Source organism: Erithacus rubecula (genome assembly GCF_903797595.1).
Source record: "Erithacus rubecula genome assembly, chromosome: 8".
Classification (NCBI taxonomy): Eukaryota; Metazoa; Chordata; class Aves; order Passeriformes; family Muscicapidae; genus Erithacus; species Erithacus rubecula.
This window is the reverse complement of record NC_136659.1, coordinates 24,496,278-24,512,964: the sequence shown is the minus strand read 5'-3', so window position 1 is coordinate 24,512,964 and position 16,687 is coordinate 24,496,278. Positions and strand designations below refer to the sequence as shown.

At 38.6% G+C, this 16,687-nt stretch overlaps 1 protein-coding gene across 1 annotated transcript in view; it reads left to right on the top strand.

Moving 5' to 3' along the window:
• Window positions 1-16,687, top strand: part of CNTNAP5 (contactin associated protein family member 5) — a 264,255-nt gene that overhangs the window by 70,299 nt on the left and 177,269 nt on the right. The window contains exon 3 of the mRNA XM_079310955.1: window positions 3,773-3,966. Within this exon, the coding sequence (XP_079167081.1) occupies window positions 3,773-3,966 (194 nt within the window). The remainder of the gene's footprint in view (window positions 1-3,772; window positions 3,967-16,687) is intronic.

Genomic DNA, 16,687 nt, shown 5'->3' with positions numbered 1-16,687 from the left:
ATAAACAGTCTGAAAAAGAAACAAAAGTATTTGATCATATTTCTTGAAATCATATGTGTCTCCAGCTGAGAAACCATCAGATCCTTGCTCTCCACATATTTCTTGCATTTTGATTTGTTGCTATGGAAAATATGTATAATATATCAGATTCCTATGGTATTGTTTCTCCACTGGGATATTTTCCCATGCTGAATACCTCCTCTGAAATGATCCCCAGAAGATGTGAAATGTGTGAGCTGTGAGGAATGGTGGTGTAGCACAATTTGAAGAATCCTGTCAATGCCAGTGAGAACCTTGTGGCAGAAAGGGGGAATATTGAACATCCCGTCCCTCTTGTTTTTGTGTGAGACAATGTGGCATCTTAACACACCTAAGATAGATGTGTAAATCTGATGGGCATAATCAAAGCCAAATTTTTTGTCTGGTTTGTGTTTATGCCACACTTAATAAAAGTTATATGGTCCACTTCAATATCTTTGTGCCCAATTGAAGGAAAAAGAAATTGGGTTATGGTTGTATCTGTTGAGAGCAGCTGATGTCCTGGACGTTGTGTCTGCAGTAGCCAGTGTTGTGCCTATTAGAACCTTCTTCTTCTTCTTTGTCTTGGGCCTGTGCTGGCAAGCAGTCCACAGGGCAAACATCAAGTGAGGGGGAGAGGAGCAAAGGGCTCTAAATAGTTGCTCTGCTTTGGTTGTGCTTTTTTGCTACTTACTAAAAAAAAGTACAGGATGGGTTGTTGACAGACGATCAGGAATGAGGTGCATGAAAGCAGTGTGCAGACACAGACTGTGCTGGAAAAATGCCAGCATCCCTTGTGCCACCTGCTCTGTATGACGGAGGAAATGTGGAGGAAAAAGAACATTTATTGATTTTTGACACACAGCAGTATTTGGTGGGGATTTGGGATAAGCAGAGAAGCAAGCAGAAGCAACGTGTTTGTTTTATTAGCAGAAGTGAGGGAGACCCAGTGGGAAAAGCTTCAGTTCTGCCTCATGCAGCCAATGCAGCTTTGCTGTTGCAGAGATTCTGCCATTCTTACTAGCAGTAGAATTACTGTCCACCTCTGGAAATGGTAATGGTGAAGGTTTGGGAGAGGGAAACACAGTAGGTTGTCTCCTCCACAAGAAAAAAAAAAATATATGATTGCTGCTGTTCTGTGAAGACCTGGCCCATAACTGATGTTTGACCAACTTTGGACAGGTGATGCTGTGAGCAGGTGTCAGTGCCCTGTCTGCAGTGCTTAGATCTAAGGTTTGACATTCCCAGCAGACACATGTGCTTGTGTAAAGAGAGATGCAGTTCAGAGACACCATGTAATCCATGATTTTAGGGCTCAAGTCAGCACTGATCTCCCAAATTTCTGTTCAGTGTGTATCATTTCTTTGACTTTGAAATTATAAGCTTGTAGTGTTTTGCTCAAGCTGGAAAATAGAAGTGCACAGGAAAGCCAAACACTTTTGTGGAAAGTGTATCACATTCCTGCCACTTCTAGCAGCAGAAGGGAAATAGCATAAAGTAGATATTTAGTTATTATTTTTGGCATACTGCTGGGAAGCATCTGTGCTAACAGGCTTGGCTTAAGAGTTTATGTATAAACTAGAACATAGAAAGCAAAGTTTGTTGGTTTTTTTTAATGGAAAACTCACCAAATATTTTTGTTATAAGTTGTTTTCCTTCAGCTAGTTGTCATTCTTTATGCTGAATGAAGGAAAGATGAAAATGCCTACTTTCTTTTAACATGTGCTGAAAACATCTAGAATAGGCTCTTTTGTTCCATGAATGGAACATCTTTGCCAGAACTTCTGAAGCAGACTTTTATATCATATCAGTTCCTGGAATAAAACTGGGCAGGGGGGGGACACCATAAAAAAAAAAAAAAAAACAAAAAGGAGAAACAACTATTGTATTCCAAGTCTACTTTAATACTGGATATTACAATCCAAAGGAAGTTTGCCCTTGGCTCCCAATAGTCACAATTGTGTGTAGGAGAAATCTGTAGTTTGTTGTCTTTGAATGCAGCTCTGTAGTTTGTACCTTGAAGGCAGAAAACATACTTTCTGTATGGAACTTAAAATATCAAAATAAAAAAAAAAAAAGGTGATGTGAGAGGTAACCTTGTTGGGACTTTTGTATTATAGTCTTATATAAACTATATATATAGGTATGGAGTTAAAAGAGCTTTGAAGTAGTCAAAGAAGAAATCAGTGATGAAATTCCTAGTATTGTCATTAGGTGTTCCATGGCATGCTCACAGGAGAGAGTATTCTATTTAGGGCAGGTAAAATAATCAGTGATTGATGAAGACTTCCGTGGTGATTGTAAAGGGTAAATCTTGGCACTAAGAAGGAGTATGCTTTGGTTTGGTTGCAAACTTTTCCCTGGAGAGCTCTTGTAGAGGAATGAAGGCTGAGTCATCCAGGGGAGCAGGAATAATTCTCCCTTCTAGATATTGGAATGGTTCTGTTTCAGGAGTTCAGATGAATCCTATATTATTAAATTGTAAATAATGACAATTTTAACACCTACTTGTAGAGAAAGGGATTTCAGTTGTGAGTGGGGAAAGTAAAATGCCATCCAGGAAAAACAAGATGTTTGTAAAAGTGCAGAGTTACTGAAATTTAGTTAATTGATAGAAACATTTATTAAACTTTCAACTCTATTCACTTCAATGAACTTTTCATGGAGCAACTTTGAGACAGATCAGTTTAGTTTTATTCCCAGTATGAGAGTGTTCACTGTAGTCACACTGGAGTGCTTTTCCAAACTTCATTAATAATGACAAAACAGAAAGATGTTAGTTTGCAGAAGCAGTGGCAGCCTCAAAATTTGATGTCTTGGCTACTTGGTTGATGGCTTGTGCTCTTCATAGCTGCAGAGGTTGCTTATTGGTGAGGCTGAATTGAACACTGGGTGTATGCAGAGAATAAATGTGTGCAAGGAGAAACAACTCAAAGGAAAATAAACATAGCCTGTATTTTAGGGTGTGAAAGAAAGCAAGAAACCCTAAAATAATATATTCAAGTCTGGAATGATTTGCTTTTGAACCATAATCTCCCATTTATTGTAGTGAGTAAAGTGGTAAAATGCAAGCAGTGGTTGCAGTTCTGTTTCATCGGCTTGGTGTTACCATAGGCATTTTTAACTGCTAATAGAATTCAAGGGATAGTGCAAATCTTTACTTTTAAAGGACAAACATGAATTACAAGGTCATGTCAGAGACTGCCTACTATCCAGTGTGAAGGCAGTCCTTTTAGTTGTTCAGTCAAATGGTTTCTAGCTTTACAACAAATTATCTGAAATGCATTTATAAGCTGTAATTAAACCATTCTTTCAAATACTTAATAGGCCTCATATTAAAATAACTAACATTTTGCAATTCTTTTAGAAGATAGCAAAAAGGGAAATATCAAAGCAAACGGCAAGTTACAAGTCCACATTCCCAGAACTGCAAGGAGGGAATAGATGTGATTTTTCTTTTTTTTTTTTTTTTTTTGTGATTGAGCACATGCCAACCTCATTGATGTTTGTATAGCTGAAAAATAATAAATTTCTTTAAAATGTCCTAGAAATTTGAAATTCCTCCTGAACTTTAGGTTAATGGAGACAAGCTGATGGAAGCCCACCTCATGTAGTGTATTTCCTAATAATGAAATATGAAAAAAACTGCTGCGTGCTCAAGTCCTCTGTGACGACCTGAAATAATTTAACGGCTCTTTATCAAGCATAATTTATTTTGTGCTGTCATCTGAATTCTCTTCATGCCCTCTTTCAGGAGCTGGTGGCTGGTCCCCCCTGGAGTCCAACGAGCAGCAGTGGCTGCAGGTTGACCTGGGGGACAGGGTGGAGATGGTGGCGGTGGCCACGCAGGGCCGGTACGGCAGCTCGGACTGGGTGACCAGCTACGCGCTCATGTTCAGCGACACCGGCCGCAACTGGAGGCACTACAGGCAGGACGATGCCGTCTGGGTAGGTCTGAACTGGCCCTGCCTTTGCCCAATATCTCTCTGCTTCAGCTCACTTTGGGCATTTGGAGAGGCAGCTCTGGTTTCCCATCCGAGCAGTGCTGCTGGTGAGAGCAGACCTGAGCGACTCCACGGGGTGTTTGATCTAAATGGGTTATGTCACCAACTGTCTGTGTAATACAAGTTTAGGCCCTCAGGACTACATTGTTTTCCAGACTATGAGGATGATCAGGGCACTTAAAATGACCTGTGTGCTTTTGTGCCTGGCTGGCTCTGATTCAGGCACACCAGGGTAAATGGGGCTAATCACCTCCGTGCTTTCTCCAGGAAAGATGAAAATTAATTCTATGCCTTATACGTGTTTGGCCAGAACAAGAGAGTTCATGCTGAGGAAGATGGGAGGTAAATTGCTCCTCAGCTGGAGAAGGCTGGAGCTGCAGCATGGATTGTGGGATGATTTAGGAGACACACTGAAAGTAATTGAGGCTTTTTCTGATACTTTAATGCAGACTTGACCATTGCTGTGTCACAGGTTCAGTGTGTGGCTGTGCCAGGTGCTGTTGGTAGGAGTGCACAGGGCAGCAGTGGCACCACAGGTGTGGATGGAAAAGTTTACAAGCCTTCCTTTTGTACAGAAAATGTCAGTTAGTGAATGGGTAAAAATAGTGGGAATCTCCCCATGCTATGTGGTGTAGTTCTATGGATCAATAGCCCTGGTAGCATGAAAATCTGCGGTGTTAAAAGAAACAGATTCTCCACGGAAATAAAGGGGAGCATGTTATGGGTAACCAAATAGACTTATATTTTTTCTTTGGTTAATACTTTGTTTAAATGCTGTGTCACAAAAGCAGATTTTGCTTCTAGAACATGACTGATGAGAGCTGGGGTACAGAAAGAGGGGAGAAGGGCTGCTCAATTTTTCCCCAAGTGTGTGGTGGCCATGGAGATGTATGTACAGGGATGTGAATTTCTGTGTGTCTAAAATCCATGGGATCATCACTTTGCTTTATCATGGCTTGATTCAGGAAAAGCTAATGAAATCCTTCTTCCCTTAGAAAAGCAACTTTGGTCCTAAGATAGTTATATATATATATATATATATATATATATATATATATATATATATATATATATATATATATATATGTATTTAAAGCAGTGGAATTTAAGTTTAGACTGAACATTGTGATCATTTAATCTGTCTCTTGACTTCCATCCCTGGGAATCTGAAATCCATACTGAGATATTTTTTTTATAGATTTGGTGTCAGTTAAGTGTTTGTTTGCCTGCAAATATTATGTGGCTTGTTAAAATTTTATATTAGGATAAATTAATTTTTCATTGCCTGTCAAACTTTTCAGTTCTTTTCTTTCTGGAAACACTTGAACTTTTATTTTCTTTTGTACATTTTTCTTCTTAAAGGGAAACTTGAAAAGACAACACATAGAATTTACCACAGCAAATCTTAATGTCCCAAGGATCCAGTTTATGAGTTTCTTATTGGGCACCTATAATATTGCACATGAGAATAAGAACAATTCATTTAACAGTGCACTAGGATTTATGAGCAACCTGGACACTGTTGTTTTATTAGAGTGATCAGGCATGAGGTTGATTCAGGGCAGATGCTGACACAAGTTCCAAAACCTCAGCAGATGTGGATGCTTGCTTTCTGGAGAGAGAATTTTTGTATATGTTTCTAATAGAAACCACCATAGACTAGAGAGGATAAATTTCTATATAATGTAGGAAAAATCGAATAGACTTTGTTGTGGAAAAGGAAACAAAGGATTTGGATAACTTCCCCCTCACCTTGGTTTCTAGGAGTCACACTGACCAAGTGAGCCACTAATGTAATTCCAGGCCAGAAGAACCATTTGCTCCATATTCCCAGAGGGCTTGAAGGGCTTGTTAGGATGTCTCGCCAAACTTTCCTGGTGGAAATATCTGATAATCTAAGTCCAAAGTGGGCTCATTTGACATTTCATTAGACACATGAGTCCACCTAAACTGGCAAGTCTCATTAACACTTAGAAGCTTGTATGTCTGCTCTTGGAATTAATGAAGATCAAGAATTTTTTCTGAACATTTTTTATTCTAACTAAAGAAAAAGCTGATTTTTTTTTTCCCCTGGAACTTTTGGATTTGCTTCACTGAATTAAATTAGATCTAGAGAGCCATTCAAAGCACAAAGAGGAAAGCCAAAGAGGCTTTCAGAAGCATGTATAGAATTATAATTTCAAATTATGCAGTGTTCTTCTTTTATTGGTCGTTATCCTTTCCTTAGGGTTTTTTCTAACTACGAAGAAACCTAGAAGTGTGCTGTCCAGCTGAATGCTAAAGGCTTTTTCAGACCCTTGGATGAAATGAGGACAGGCACAACACAGTCCTTGTCCTAAACATCTGGCTCTTAAATAGCTGTAAGGGAAGTTCTGCTTTGCACACCTCTAGGAAAGAGCCCTTGCCCTTGACTAAAGGTAGTGGACCATTTGACAGGGCTGGGAAAGCAGCCCCCCAGGGTAGCCTCCACTGTCACAATCTGTGTCAGTCTACACTGTACCAATCTGCCACAAGTCTGGCAGTTCCAGACTTGGGAATCTGTATCTGTGCTGGCTTGAAAATATCCCTCAATTATCAAAACTGTTTCCAGCACAAACCCAAACCAATCACTCCTGCAAATTACACTGGTATGAAGAGAATTAACAGTTAATCCCAGCATTATCCCACTTTTTTTTTTTTCCCCTGGAGCATGTGGGATGCTCTATCAAAGAAGGATTTAAGGCAGTAGTTTCCTCTATCAGGGCAAGGTAGCAAGTCACCAATCCTTAATTTCTGCTCAACCCAAGTCAGATGTGATCTGCATTTTGTTCCAGACCTTGTGCATGACTCAGGGAGAAAGTAATGGTGTATTCCCAGTTGGTGATACTGCAGAGCTCCCTTGGAGGACCATGCAGTGGCTCAGCCTTTCCCCACTGCATGTCACCAGGCCACTGACCACATCTGGTGGGGACAGCAGCAAGGCAGCAGGGACTTCAGTAATCCCTAAGTAAATCTGTCCAGATGAAACTTTTTTTAATGATGCCATGAATATCTGATGGTCCCTATTGCAAGATGCTCTGAGGAGTTGTTTCCAGCCCTGTGGGTATAAGTTTGGTCCACCCATATGGTGGAGATGTTCTGCAGTACATCAGAGACCTGGGTGCATAAATTCTTTATTGGGCTGTCAGTAAGACAGACGTTTGCACACCAGCATATATGACATATCACCAGTAAAAATCCCTTTCTCTTTATAGAGATTACAAGGCTTATTATCCTCCTCTCCCAGCTTGCATACAGCTCCCATCAACTTCCCTGTTAATGAGGACTGCATAGACAGATCGCGGGGAGAATCAGAAAACCTTTTAAGTTTTCACTCAGCCTGTGTTTATGATGTTAGTAAATTCTGCAGCTGGAGTTGAAGACAAGACAGATTAGCCATTTAAAACCAATTTTCCAACCCCATTTGTATTTAAATAATCTTGTTACAAAAGGACTCTGTGGTTCAGAGCAAACTAGACTTATAATTATATTTTCAATATGGATAAATCAGCTATGTGTGGACACACTAGCTATTGATTGGGAGACATAAAACATAAATCTTATTGCTTGTAACAAGTAAATGATTTTTCAGTGTTTTTAAGTGTTGAATAATTCAGAATTTGCTTTACCTGCATACACATCGCAGCTTGAGTCAGTCCAAATTGTGTATTTTACTGGGAAAAAAGTGTGGGTTCTGATACAATGCTATTTCATTTTAGATAGCAATTTTTATGCTATCTATATTGAAAAATACTTTACAAAGCTGAAAAACTCAATTATGCAGGAAGGCACAAAGGAAAGGATGAAACAGGCATAGATGTATGCAACAAAAGGAGAAAAGAGATGTTCTTTATACAAAGTTTTGAAAGGAGAAGGGGAAGTTGTGGAATTGGAGATAAAGGGAGGCTGCTCTGAAAGTGGCAGAGAAGGCTTTTATATTAGAACAATGAATCTGTGCAGAAAGGCAATGAAGAGGGAAAATGACATAGATAGCAAGTAGATAGCTCACACTCTGTGCAGTCCCATGCACACAGTGCACCTTGAGCAGGAGTTTGCTGGTTAGTAATGGTCAGCTCTTATCTGATAAATCTGCTGCCCACTGCACATGGAAGGAAGAAGTGGCTCTGTGTGGGAGAGGGGCTGTGAGCCCTAACCCCAAAGCTGCATCACAAGATCTGAAGTGCTTCTCTGGTGTTGGACACCTTGGTCATGCAGGGAATAAAGCAGAGCTGCCCTCCTGGAGCAGTGCCCCAGTGCTCTCGTGCTTCTCGCAGCTGCAAGGATGCTGTGGGAGGGCTGGAGAGCTGGCAGGAGGCTGAGGAGGCATTAGGAGAATGTAATTTCCAGGGGAGCAGGGAGAGTGTTTAATAGAGTGATAAAGATCCCTTGCATTCCCTTTCATTGGGAAACTTCTTACTTGCACGTGTGAGCTTTTGCTGAAGCAGAGGCTTTTCTAATGAAATCTAGAGGAGGGTCACCCTTAATTGGCTTATAAATCTACAGGGGTGCTGTAAACTTTCCCATTCCACCCTAGCTGGATAATGACTCTGGAACTGTTTTGGTGAGTTAATTATTGTGAACATAGTTAGAATATTAATCTTCTTGTCAGATTTATAATTGTGCTAATTTATTCTAAAGCATCTTTTCTCTCCTAGTCCTAACACCCTCCAAGCCAAACCAGAGCAATTTTCTACATGTAGCAATGAGAAGTCCCACACTGTTTGCTTGGTTTAGAGAATGAGTTTCTGCTTGTCTTGTTATAATGCTTCCTGCTGTACTGGTGTTAAGATATATTTAAACTCCTTTATTTACAGTAATTATTGCTAGTCAAATAGGTGTTAAGTGGCAAGTATCTATGGATTATTTCCTTTTCCATCACCTTTGCTCTCAGAAAAGAAAAAGAAGAAACAAAAAGCCAATTGCTACTCTCAAGTAGGAATGAAGAAAGCAATTCACTCTTGCTGCAGGGAAGAAAGGTTTTCCAGAAGTTTTTATTGCTATGCTATTACAGATCTTGAAGAGGCAACCATTATCACTTTGTTGTAATTAGGACTGCTCAGATTTAAGACTGCCTGTTTCTGAGATGCTGTTTGGATGTTACTAATTTGCTTCTAATTCTGGTTTCACTTACTGAGTTGGCTGCAAACGTGGCCTCCTGAGTACATTCTCAGGAAATCTGTCTTTGTTGATATTGCCAGGGCAGTTCTTCTGTTGGGAGGATAATTCAAAGTGTCAGTATATCTGTTTTTGTTAAGTGCATCTGTATGGATTCATGTCTGAATACAATGGATATAGTTTTCAAATAACCCTTTACTGTTGAGATACTGGAGTTAGCCTTAAGCTAACTGAGTTTTATATAAATTCCATGACCTTACAATGTGCTTTTATTGTTGTTTGACTGTAAAGTGATATTAAGGTGGAGTCTAGAGAATTTCATCCTGATATTAACATGTTATCCATCAGCAATGTCTGCAGTAATTCTCTGTGCTGGGTGTTTTGCAGCAATTCATTCTGACCCAGAAAAAATTGCAAGAAACATAGTTTTTGACAGTTTGTGCTGCTGTTACTGGCTTCTCAGTCTTATGCCTTTGCAAATTGCCTGAAATGCATCTTTTTTGTAACCATTTCACACAGAAGGGCTGAGAAATATTCTCTAATTTCTCATTCCTACATCTTGGGTCGTCAGTATGATCTTGTCTCTGCTGCTTTCTGCTAGCAGCTGTAGGGTGTGACTCCATAGGGTTGGCCCTAATGGGTTGGAGTGGAAAGAGTGGTTGGCATAGATTTGCTTGGTGATGTCTGATCCCAAAACATAACTGTCTCCCAACCATCTCTAGCAGTTTTTTCTGCCACAGCCAGAAAGCTGTTTTTTCCCCTCTAGGCATCTACTAAGAAAATTTTGTTTGTGGCATGCTAGGATGGTTAATGTGGAAAACAAGGGGCATTTCCTCTTAGATGGTGGTGTTTAGCCAACAACTCTGTTATATCAGTAGACCAAGTTTCATTCTATCTTTTTGGCAAAGTACCTTCTGGGGTATGTAAAGGCTTAAATAGGTGTCTTTACAAATTCTGAATAAATATGGAATAAATAGTTATGCAATCTATATGCCTACGGAGCTCAGCGAGTTTCTTTGCAGTTGCTTGGTACATTTTTGAAACAACTGAGTGGCTCTAGCTGTCTGAAAAAACAATTCTTTGGTGGGGAACCAACTAATAAGAGTACTCTTATTGTACTGTTATGTACTGTAAAATAAGACAAATTTCCTGCTACTAAAAAGTGTGTCATTCCACTTCTACTGATTCACTACTAGATTAGATTAATCCAAATAAATAAACTGGTTTCAGTTGTAGTGTTCAGGTCTTCAGCAGCTGTTACAAGATTTTACTGGTTTTGCTCTGAGCCCTTTCTAAATGTTGGATTAATCCTGTAGTGAGAAGCTCATGAGCAGAGAAACAGAAACCTATTGCTTTTGCCTAGTGAAAATGGTACATGAGAAAGAGAAGCAAGCAATGAGCAAACCATTGCAAACCCCTCCAGGACTGGCAGAGGGGTGTGATCTTATGTAGACACCAGGTTTAGTGATGGAACATACTTAACTAAACTGACTGGGAAGAGAAAAAAAGGAGAGAAATGGAGATGAGGGGAGAGAGAGACACAGATGGAAAGGTAGAAAGCTGCAGTCAGTGACCAGAGCTTTGATATCTAAGATGGAAATAAAGAACAGTTTCATTACATCTTCAGTCAGCATCAGCAGACACTGAGGGTCTCTCATTTCTGCTCATCCTCTTTTTTTCTCCTTGGCTGGCAGATTTGTATTCCACTTGGGCAGAATGTTTCCAGTGTTTCCTGCTGTTAGACAATACCAGCTGCAGAGAGCCCCCTACAAACTCTTTCTGAGGTGCTTTCTTGAAAAAGTGTGGTTTTCACAGGAACGTTTTTCAGCACTGAGATTGGATCTTTGCATAGTGGCAATGCAGGAATGGAGAGATGGAAAACAGATAGGTCCAGATGATTTATGGGGAGTATCCTGATTTATTAAAACTTTAATTTTATTAGGCTATTTGTCAAAGGTCCCATGTTCTGCAAGTGTCTTTGGCTGGATATTCTGCTGCATTTCTGTTTTATGGTCTGACTGGGAGCCTCTTGCTGTCCCTGGGGCCCTTTCCTCTCAGGGATCCCTGCACTGTAAGGATAATGAAATGTTCTTCCTTGAATGAACACAGGTGCCAATGCCTTTTTTTGCCTTTTCTTCTTAACTGGTGTGTAAGCTAAGGTGACCTTGTTATATGTTAAAAAAAAAAAAAAAAAAAAAAGTTTGGTTGCACAATTGGAATTGACTGATAAGTAATATATTCTTGCTTTTGTTAAAAACCAGGAATTCTGTAGTGACATCACATTTACAGTGCTGGAAATATGATCTTTGCAGAATTCCTTCCTCCCAAAGCCCTAGTAATTTCAGCTAATATGGATTTATTTTTTGGGGCTGAAGAGGGGCCTTTTTACCTTGCATAAAGAATTTTAAAATTATTTGTTTTCATTGTCATTAAGAAAAGAGTTCTATAGGATTTATTATTTTTTTAACTATCTGTGTCTGTACTGGGATATTCCAAGTATGGAAACAGTGTTTCTCTAATGATTAATACAGCAAAAACCCAAATATTTGTTATATTTTATTAGATATTTTCTCTAGTTAGAAAGAACAATTAGTGAAAATAGTGATATTTTAAAAAATTACTCAATTATTATTCTTATTATGAAGAACCTCTTTTAATATATTGCCTTTCCAGATATGTAGTGCATATTTTATATTCTTTCAGTGACTTCCAAATTTTAGTGCATGAGAACTTTCAAAACACATATATAATATATTTTGAAGGTCATTATACCAATTGTATTTTTGATTCTCAAAGCTGTTTCTCAGGGAATGGGGAAAGGCAGAAGTCTTTAGAAGATCTCTTGAGGTACAAATAACTAAGACCAAAATTTATCTGGAATAAATAAGCTGTCCATGTTCCTTTGAAATTTAACTTAACTGATTTTTTTTGTGTTTGTCTGACACTTGGGGAGCTGCCTACACCTGCTCTACAGGAGTTAATTAACATTTGTGGGGTTAGTAATCAAACATGAAAATAAACTGTTAGCAAGCCAAAGTAGAGAGTAAACCCTGACACAGCACTACTTGAAGGACTTTTACTCTTCAGGGAATAAATATTCTTATACTGAGTTGAAGGTACAAATGCAGCTCTGGAAAACTGCATTTGATGATGAAAGGTTCCATATATAGACACCTTTAGAGCTTGAGGGAGACATGAGATTTGACTCAAATAAAAACTAGTCAACTCTTGTGCTCAGAGAATCTAAATGTGAGTCACATTTTTATTTTAAATATGCATACTCATATGCACTCATAAATATGAGTGATAAGAATGGACCAATCTTCTCTGGAGAAGATTCCAGCTGTCTTGAGATGAGGTTTGCTTGACTTTATGGGGAATTTGTATGGAAAGACTTTGCCTTGAAATATTTCAAGTTTAGGTTCAGCACACAAAAATAGTGGTTTCATTTACAGTAATTTCCATTTGGAAATCAGATTTACCATTTTAAAATCCATGTCATGGTTGCCTCAGGAGAGTGTTTGTCTTTGATAGAAAGTCAAGAAATCATCCAAACTTGTCCTATTTAGAAAAGCTGATCCAAAAGAACTTTACACCTTTTGATTAGGAACTGTTCTAAAGACTGAAGTAATTCTGGCAATGATTAGCAGTTTTATTCACTCTCCTTCCATAAATCCACATGGATCCAAGAGGTGCAAGTCCTTTTGGCACTGGCATAATAGCCAATTTTGGCTGATGCCTTCAAACCTTTTCTCTGGGTCCTTTGGGGAAAAACTGAGATTCTTAAGATTGCAGGGCAGGAGTTTAATTGTAATATCAAAAGAAAACTGCAGTCTGTGTTCTGGATCCAGATTTTAGATTTTATTATACTGTTTGCTGACACAGGGGGACTTTGTGAACATCCAAAGTGTGTTTTACATCCTCTGTATTGGACCCAAACCTCTGTTTTCCACTGGGCACAAGTGCTCATGCTGCACTGCAGAGCTGGTCCACAGTTACTCATCTCTCCTTGCTGAGTCCTTCAGAACTAAAATGTTTGTATGCCAGTCAGAATATGTGTGTGCCTGGTGGAAAAATCTTAATGCTACATTAATGGTAATACTTGCAAATTCCATATGCTCAGCAGATGCTTTCTCGTTTAGGCTTCAGTTAAAAAAAAAAAAAATAGGATAAGGAAAGGAAAAATACTGAAAATATGTCTCCTGAGAAGCTTTCTGTGATCTGATGCTCAGTAAATTAGTAGAGATAGATTTTAGTCAGGAGAGCAGGACTAAGAATCATCCTCTTGAAGGATACCTTACAAATACTGCCTTCTTGCATCACACAGTACTTGAGGGAAAAGACTGTCTCCAAGGATGAGGGCACACGTCAGTATTGTTCCCATAAAGCAGTCTCTGGAAAGAAACTATTCTTTAGAGATTTAGGAGAGATTTCCACGTCATGGCTTCTACATTGTTTTGCACTGGAATCATTGTTTGAGCATCTGTCACTTTGTTCATTATGTGTCTTTACAATGGGTAGTTTTCCTTGCTTTTAATTTGTGTTCCAGATGTATGTATTCAGGCTTTTATGTGCATCCAATATGTGATCCTTCATAAGCACTCTAATATTTTTACACTTTCTAACTTCTGCTTATTTCTTGTTACAAATTCACAAGCACACTACCAAACCCATAAATGATTTATGCTAAAGTAGGTTTGAGATTGGTGCACTGAAATATGCTTTTCTTGGCTTTTTTTTTTTTTTTTTTCTCTGAAAGGGAGATCAAATCTATTGGTTTTAGTGTTGAGAACAGTTTTGTAATGTCTAAAGCAGAGTTAAATCCCAGAATTAGAACCCAGTTTTCGTATTACATCAGTGTAGACAGCTGAAGAGTGCAGCTGACTTTTGTATTCAACACAGTAGTAACAAATTACACCCAAGAAACCATGATAAAGTTCAGTCAATCAAAGTCAGGGCTATCCCTATAGAAGGATTTCATAAATTTCAGTAGTTCTGATTTGTATCACAGTCATCTAGGTCATGACTGATACATTTACAGGTAGCAACTCCTTGTTGGCAGCAAATGTCAAGTTTAGGTACTGTAGCAAAGGGAAAACATTCTGATGGGCTCTGCTATCCCACTACCTGCAGAAGCTGTGGGACTCATTAAAATATGCACAAAGAAAGGGGAAGATAGTCACTCTCTAAGAAACTGACTCTGAAATCTGGTGGCCATGGAGGTCATGGCTAAAACTTCTGCATGTGTTGGCTGAATTTCCTCATGGGAGAAGGGGAGCTTTGAGTATTGCAGGAATGAAAAAGGCATCTTTATGCTTTATTCATTAATGCCGTTTCCCCTCTTTTTTCTTTTTTATTCTGTCTCATTTTACTTTTTCCCTTAACTACTCTTCTGTCTCACTAGACTGGGCCACAATAGACTGCTTTTGTTTTGGTGCTTCTCCAGCTGGAGTATATATTATAGGTAAAAGAATAGCAGAGATTAACCTAAATAGCCTTTATTTATAGAATTCAGAGGCAAATTTAATTCCTCAGTGGAAATTATCAAGGGGAAAAGGATCTAAAGACAGTTACAGAGATTCTGGAAGTTCTTAATACCTCCTTTTTAGTGGGACACTTGCTGTTACCTCTACTTAAAGCAAATAATAACTGACTTTGAACATTGCTTTCTAAAATCTGTGAGGTTATTCAGGTACAAGTAACTACTCATCTGAATGAAGGTTTTAGCCCGTGATCTGGCAAACATATGGGCACTTAATTCATGCATTTACATTTACAGAATGAGCCATGAAGCATAGCAATTTAGAAATAAGGAAATCTGAAATGTTGATTCCACATAACTCTGTAATAAAACTTACAGTGGTGCCAGGATTTCATCCCACACCTGTAATTAGGTGCTCAACATAAGATATTGTAGAATAGGGGCTTTGCAATTATGTACTTGCTGAACTTGAAAGTTACTTACTTAGTTGCTTTATTTGCTCTGAAGCTTGTTTTTGCTCCTTTTTTTAATTTTTTTTTTTCCTTCCTTTCCCTGGAAAACTGTTTCTGTGCCAATTTGTTCATCTTGAGGGGATTTTTTTGCCTACATTTTGTGGATGGCCAGAGGCATTAGGAGCAAATGCATATCTGCAGTCTGATTTTTAAAACAAACTGCAGCAGCAGCACATTGCCATAAAATAAGGCCTTGATTTCTCATTATCCTTCACCTAACTTTGCTGCTTCTTTTCCCTCTGCCAAGCTGGAGGTCAGCATTTAGTGCTTACCCTTAGTATTTGAAGGCTTATAATAGTATCAATGTTTATGGACACTGGTTTATGTCCATGGACATTTTTTGGTTATAGCCCTGTAAAATATGTGTGCTATTCCAGCCTGAGAAATACGTGCAAGTGATTGTGCATACATCACTATAAAGGTTAACAGAAATGGTGATCTGCAAGGAATATTCTTATGAAATTAAAGACTAAAAGATATTTAAGGCATATTTCAAGAGTTATTGGCAAACATGCAGAGCAGTTGTGTGTATATGTATAAAAATAAATTCATAGGACAGTGCAGAAGCAAATCTGAGACACAGAGGGAAGGCAGAGTTTCAGGTGGCATTCATCCAGCCATATCTGCAAGAATGCAACGATGATGATTTATAATTACTGTGACGAAAATAACAATGATTCTGCTGCCACGTTTTTACCATAGCCTTGGGAGTATAAGTAATTATGCAATGATCAGTTGATTCTGCATATTCACAAATTTAGCTATTTATCATAATTGGTTTAGTCCCTTGGAATTAGTCCAGACTTCATACAGTTGGTTGTAAAAGGGAAGTGGAAGGAAGCAGATTTCCTTTAGCTGCATACACCAAATCAAAGTCTGATCTGCACTAATAGAATCCTCATTACTAATTGCAATACTTGTTTCTTCTTCCAACCACCAGCAAATAATAAAAAAAAATAAAAAAAATAAACAAAAACCTTCTCACACAGCAGCCATCTATGTCTCCTCTTTGGAGATACTTGCAGTGGGTATCAAAAGTTAACTGATTCACACTTCAAAACACACCTTTTCTGCATTTTATCTGCATTTTTTCTGCTGGATATTTCGTGGTCAAATTAGATTTAATTAGGGGGATTCAGGTTTTGTGTTTGCTTTCATGCCCACCAAAGCCTTTCCTTGGTTGTCTCCATCCTAATATTGTCATTCAAGGAAGTAATCTGATTTCATGGCCTCCAAAGCTCTTGTTACTTATGAAGCCATTTTGTTCCTGACTGTGTTTTTGACAACTCTGTAGACAGAAAATATTTTGTCCCAAGTCCTCTACCCTCCACAAAAAAAAAAAAGACCCTACCAAAATTAAAAATGCCATTGACTTTGAGGTGAAAAGAAAGAGGCATGCTAAAGAGTAACTGAAGGATGTCCAGGTACACAGCCAAATTCTTGGATATTACCACAGGATTGCATGTTAAGCTGAACATCAATTTTGATGCTGTTTGTAAGATTACAAAGTAACTAGAAATCTCTTGCTGCCTTCTAGG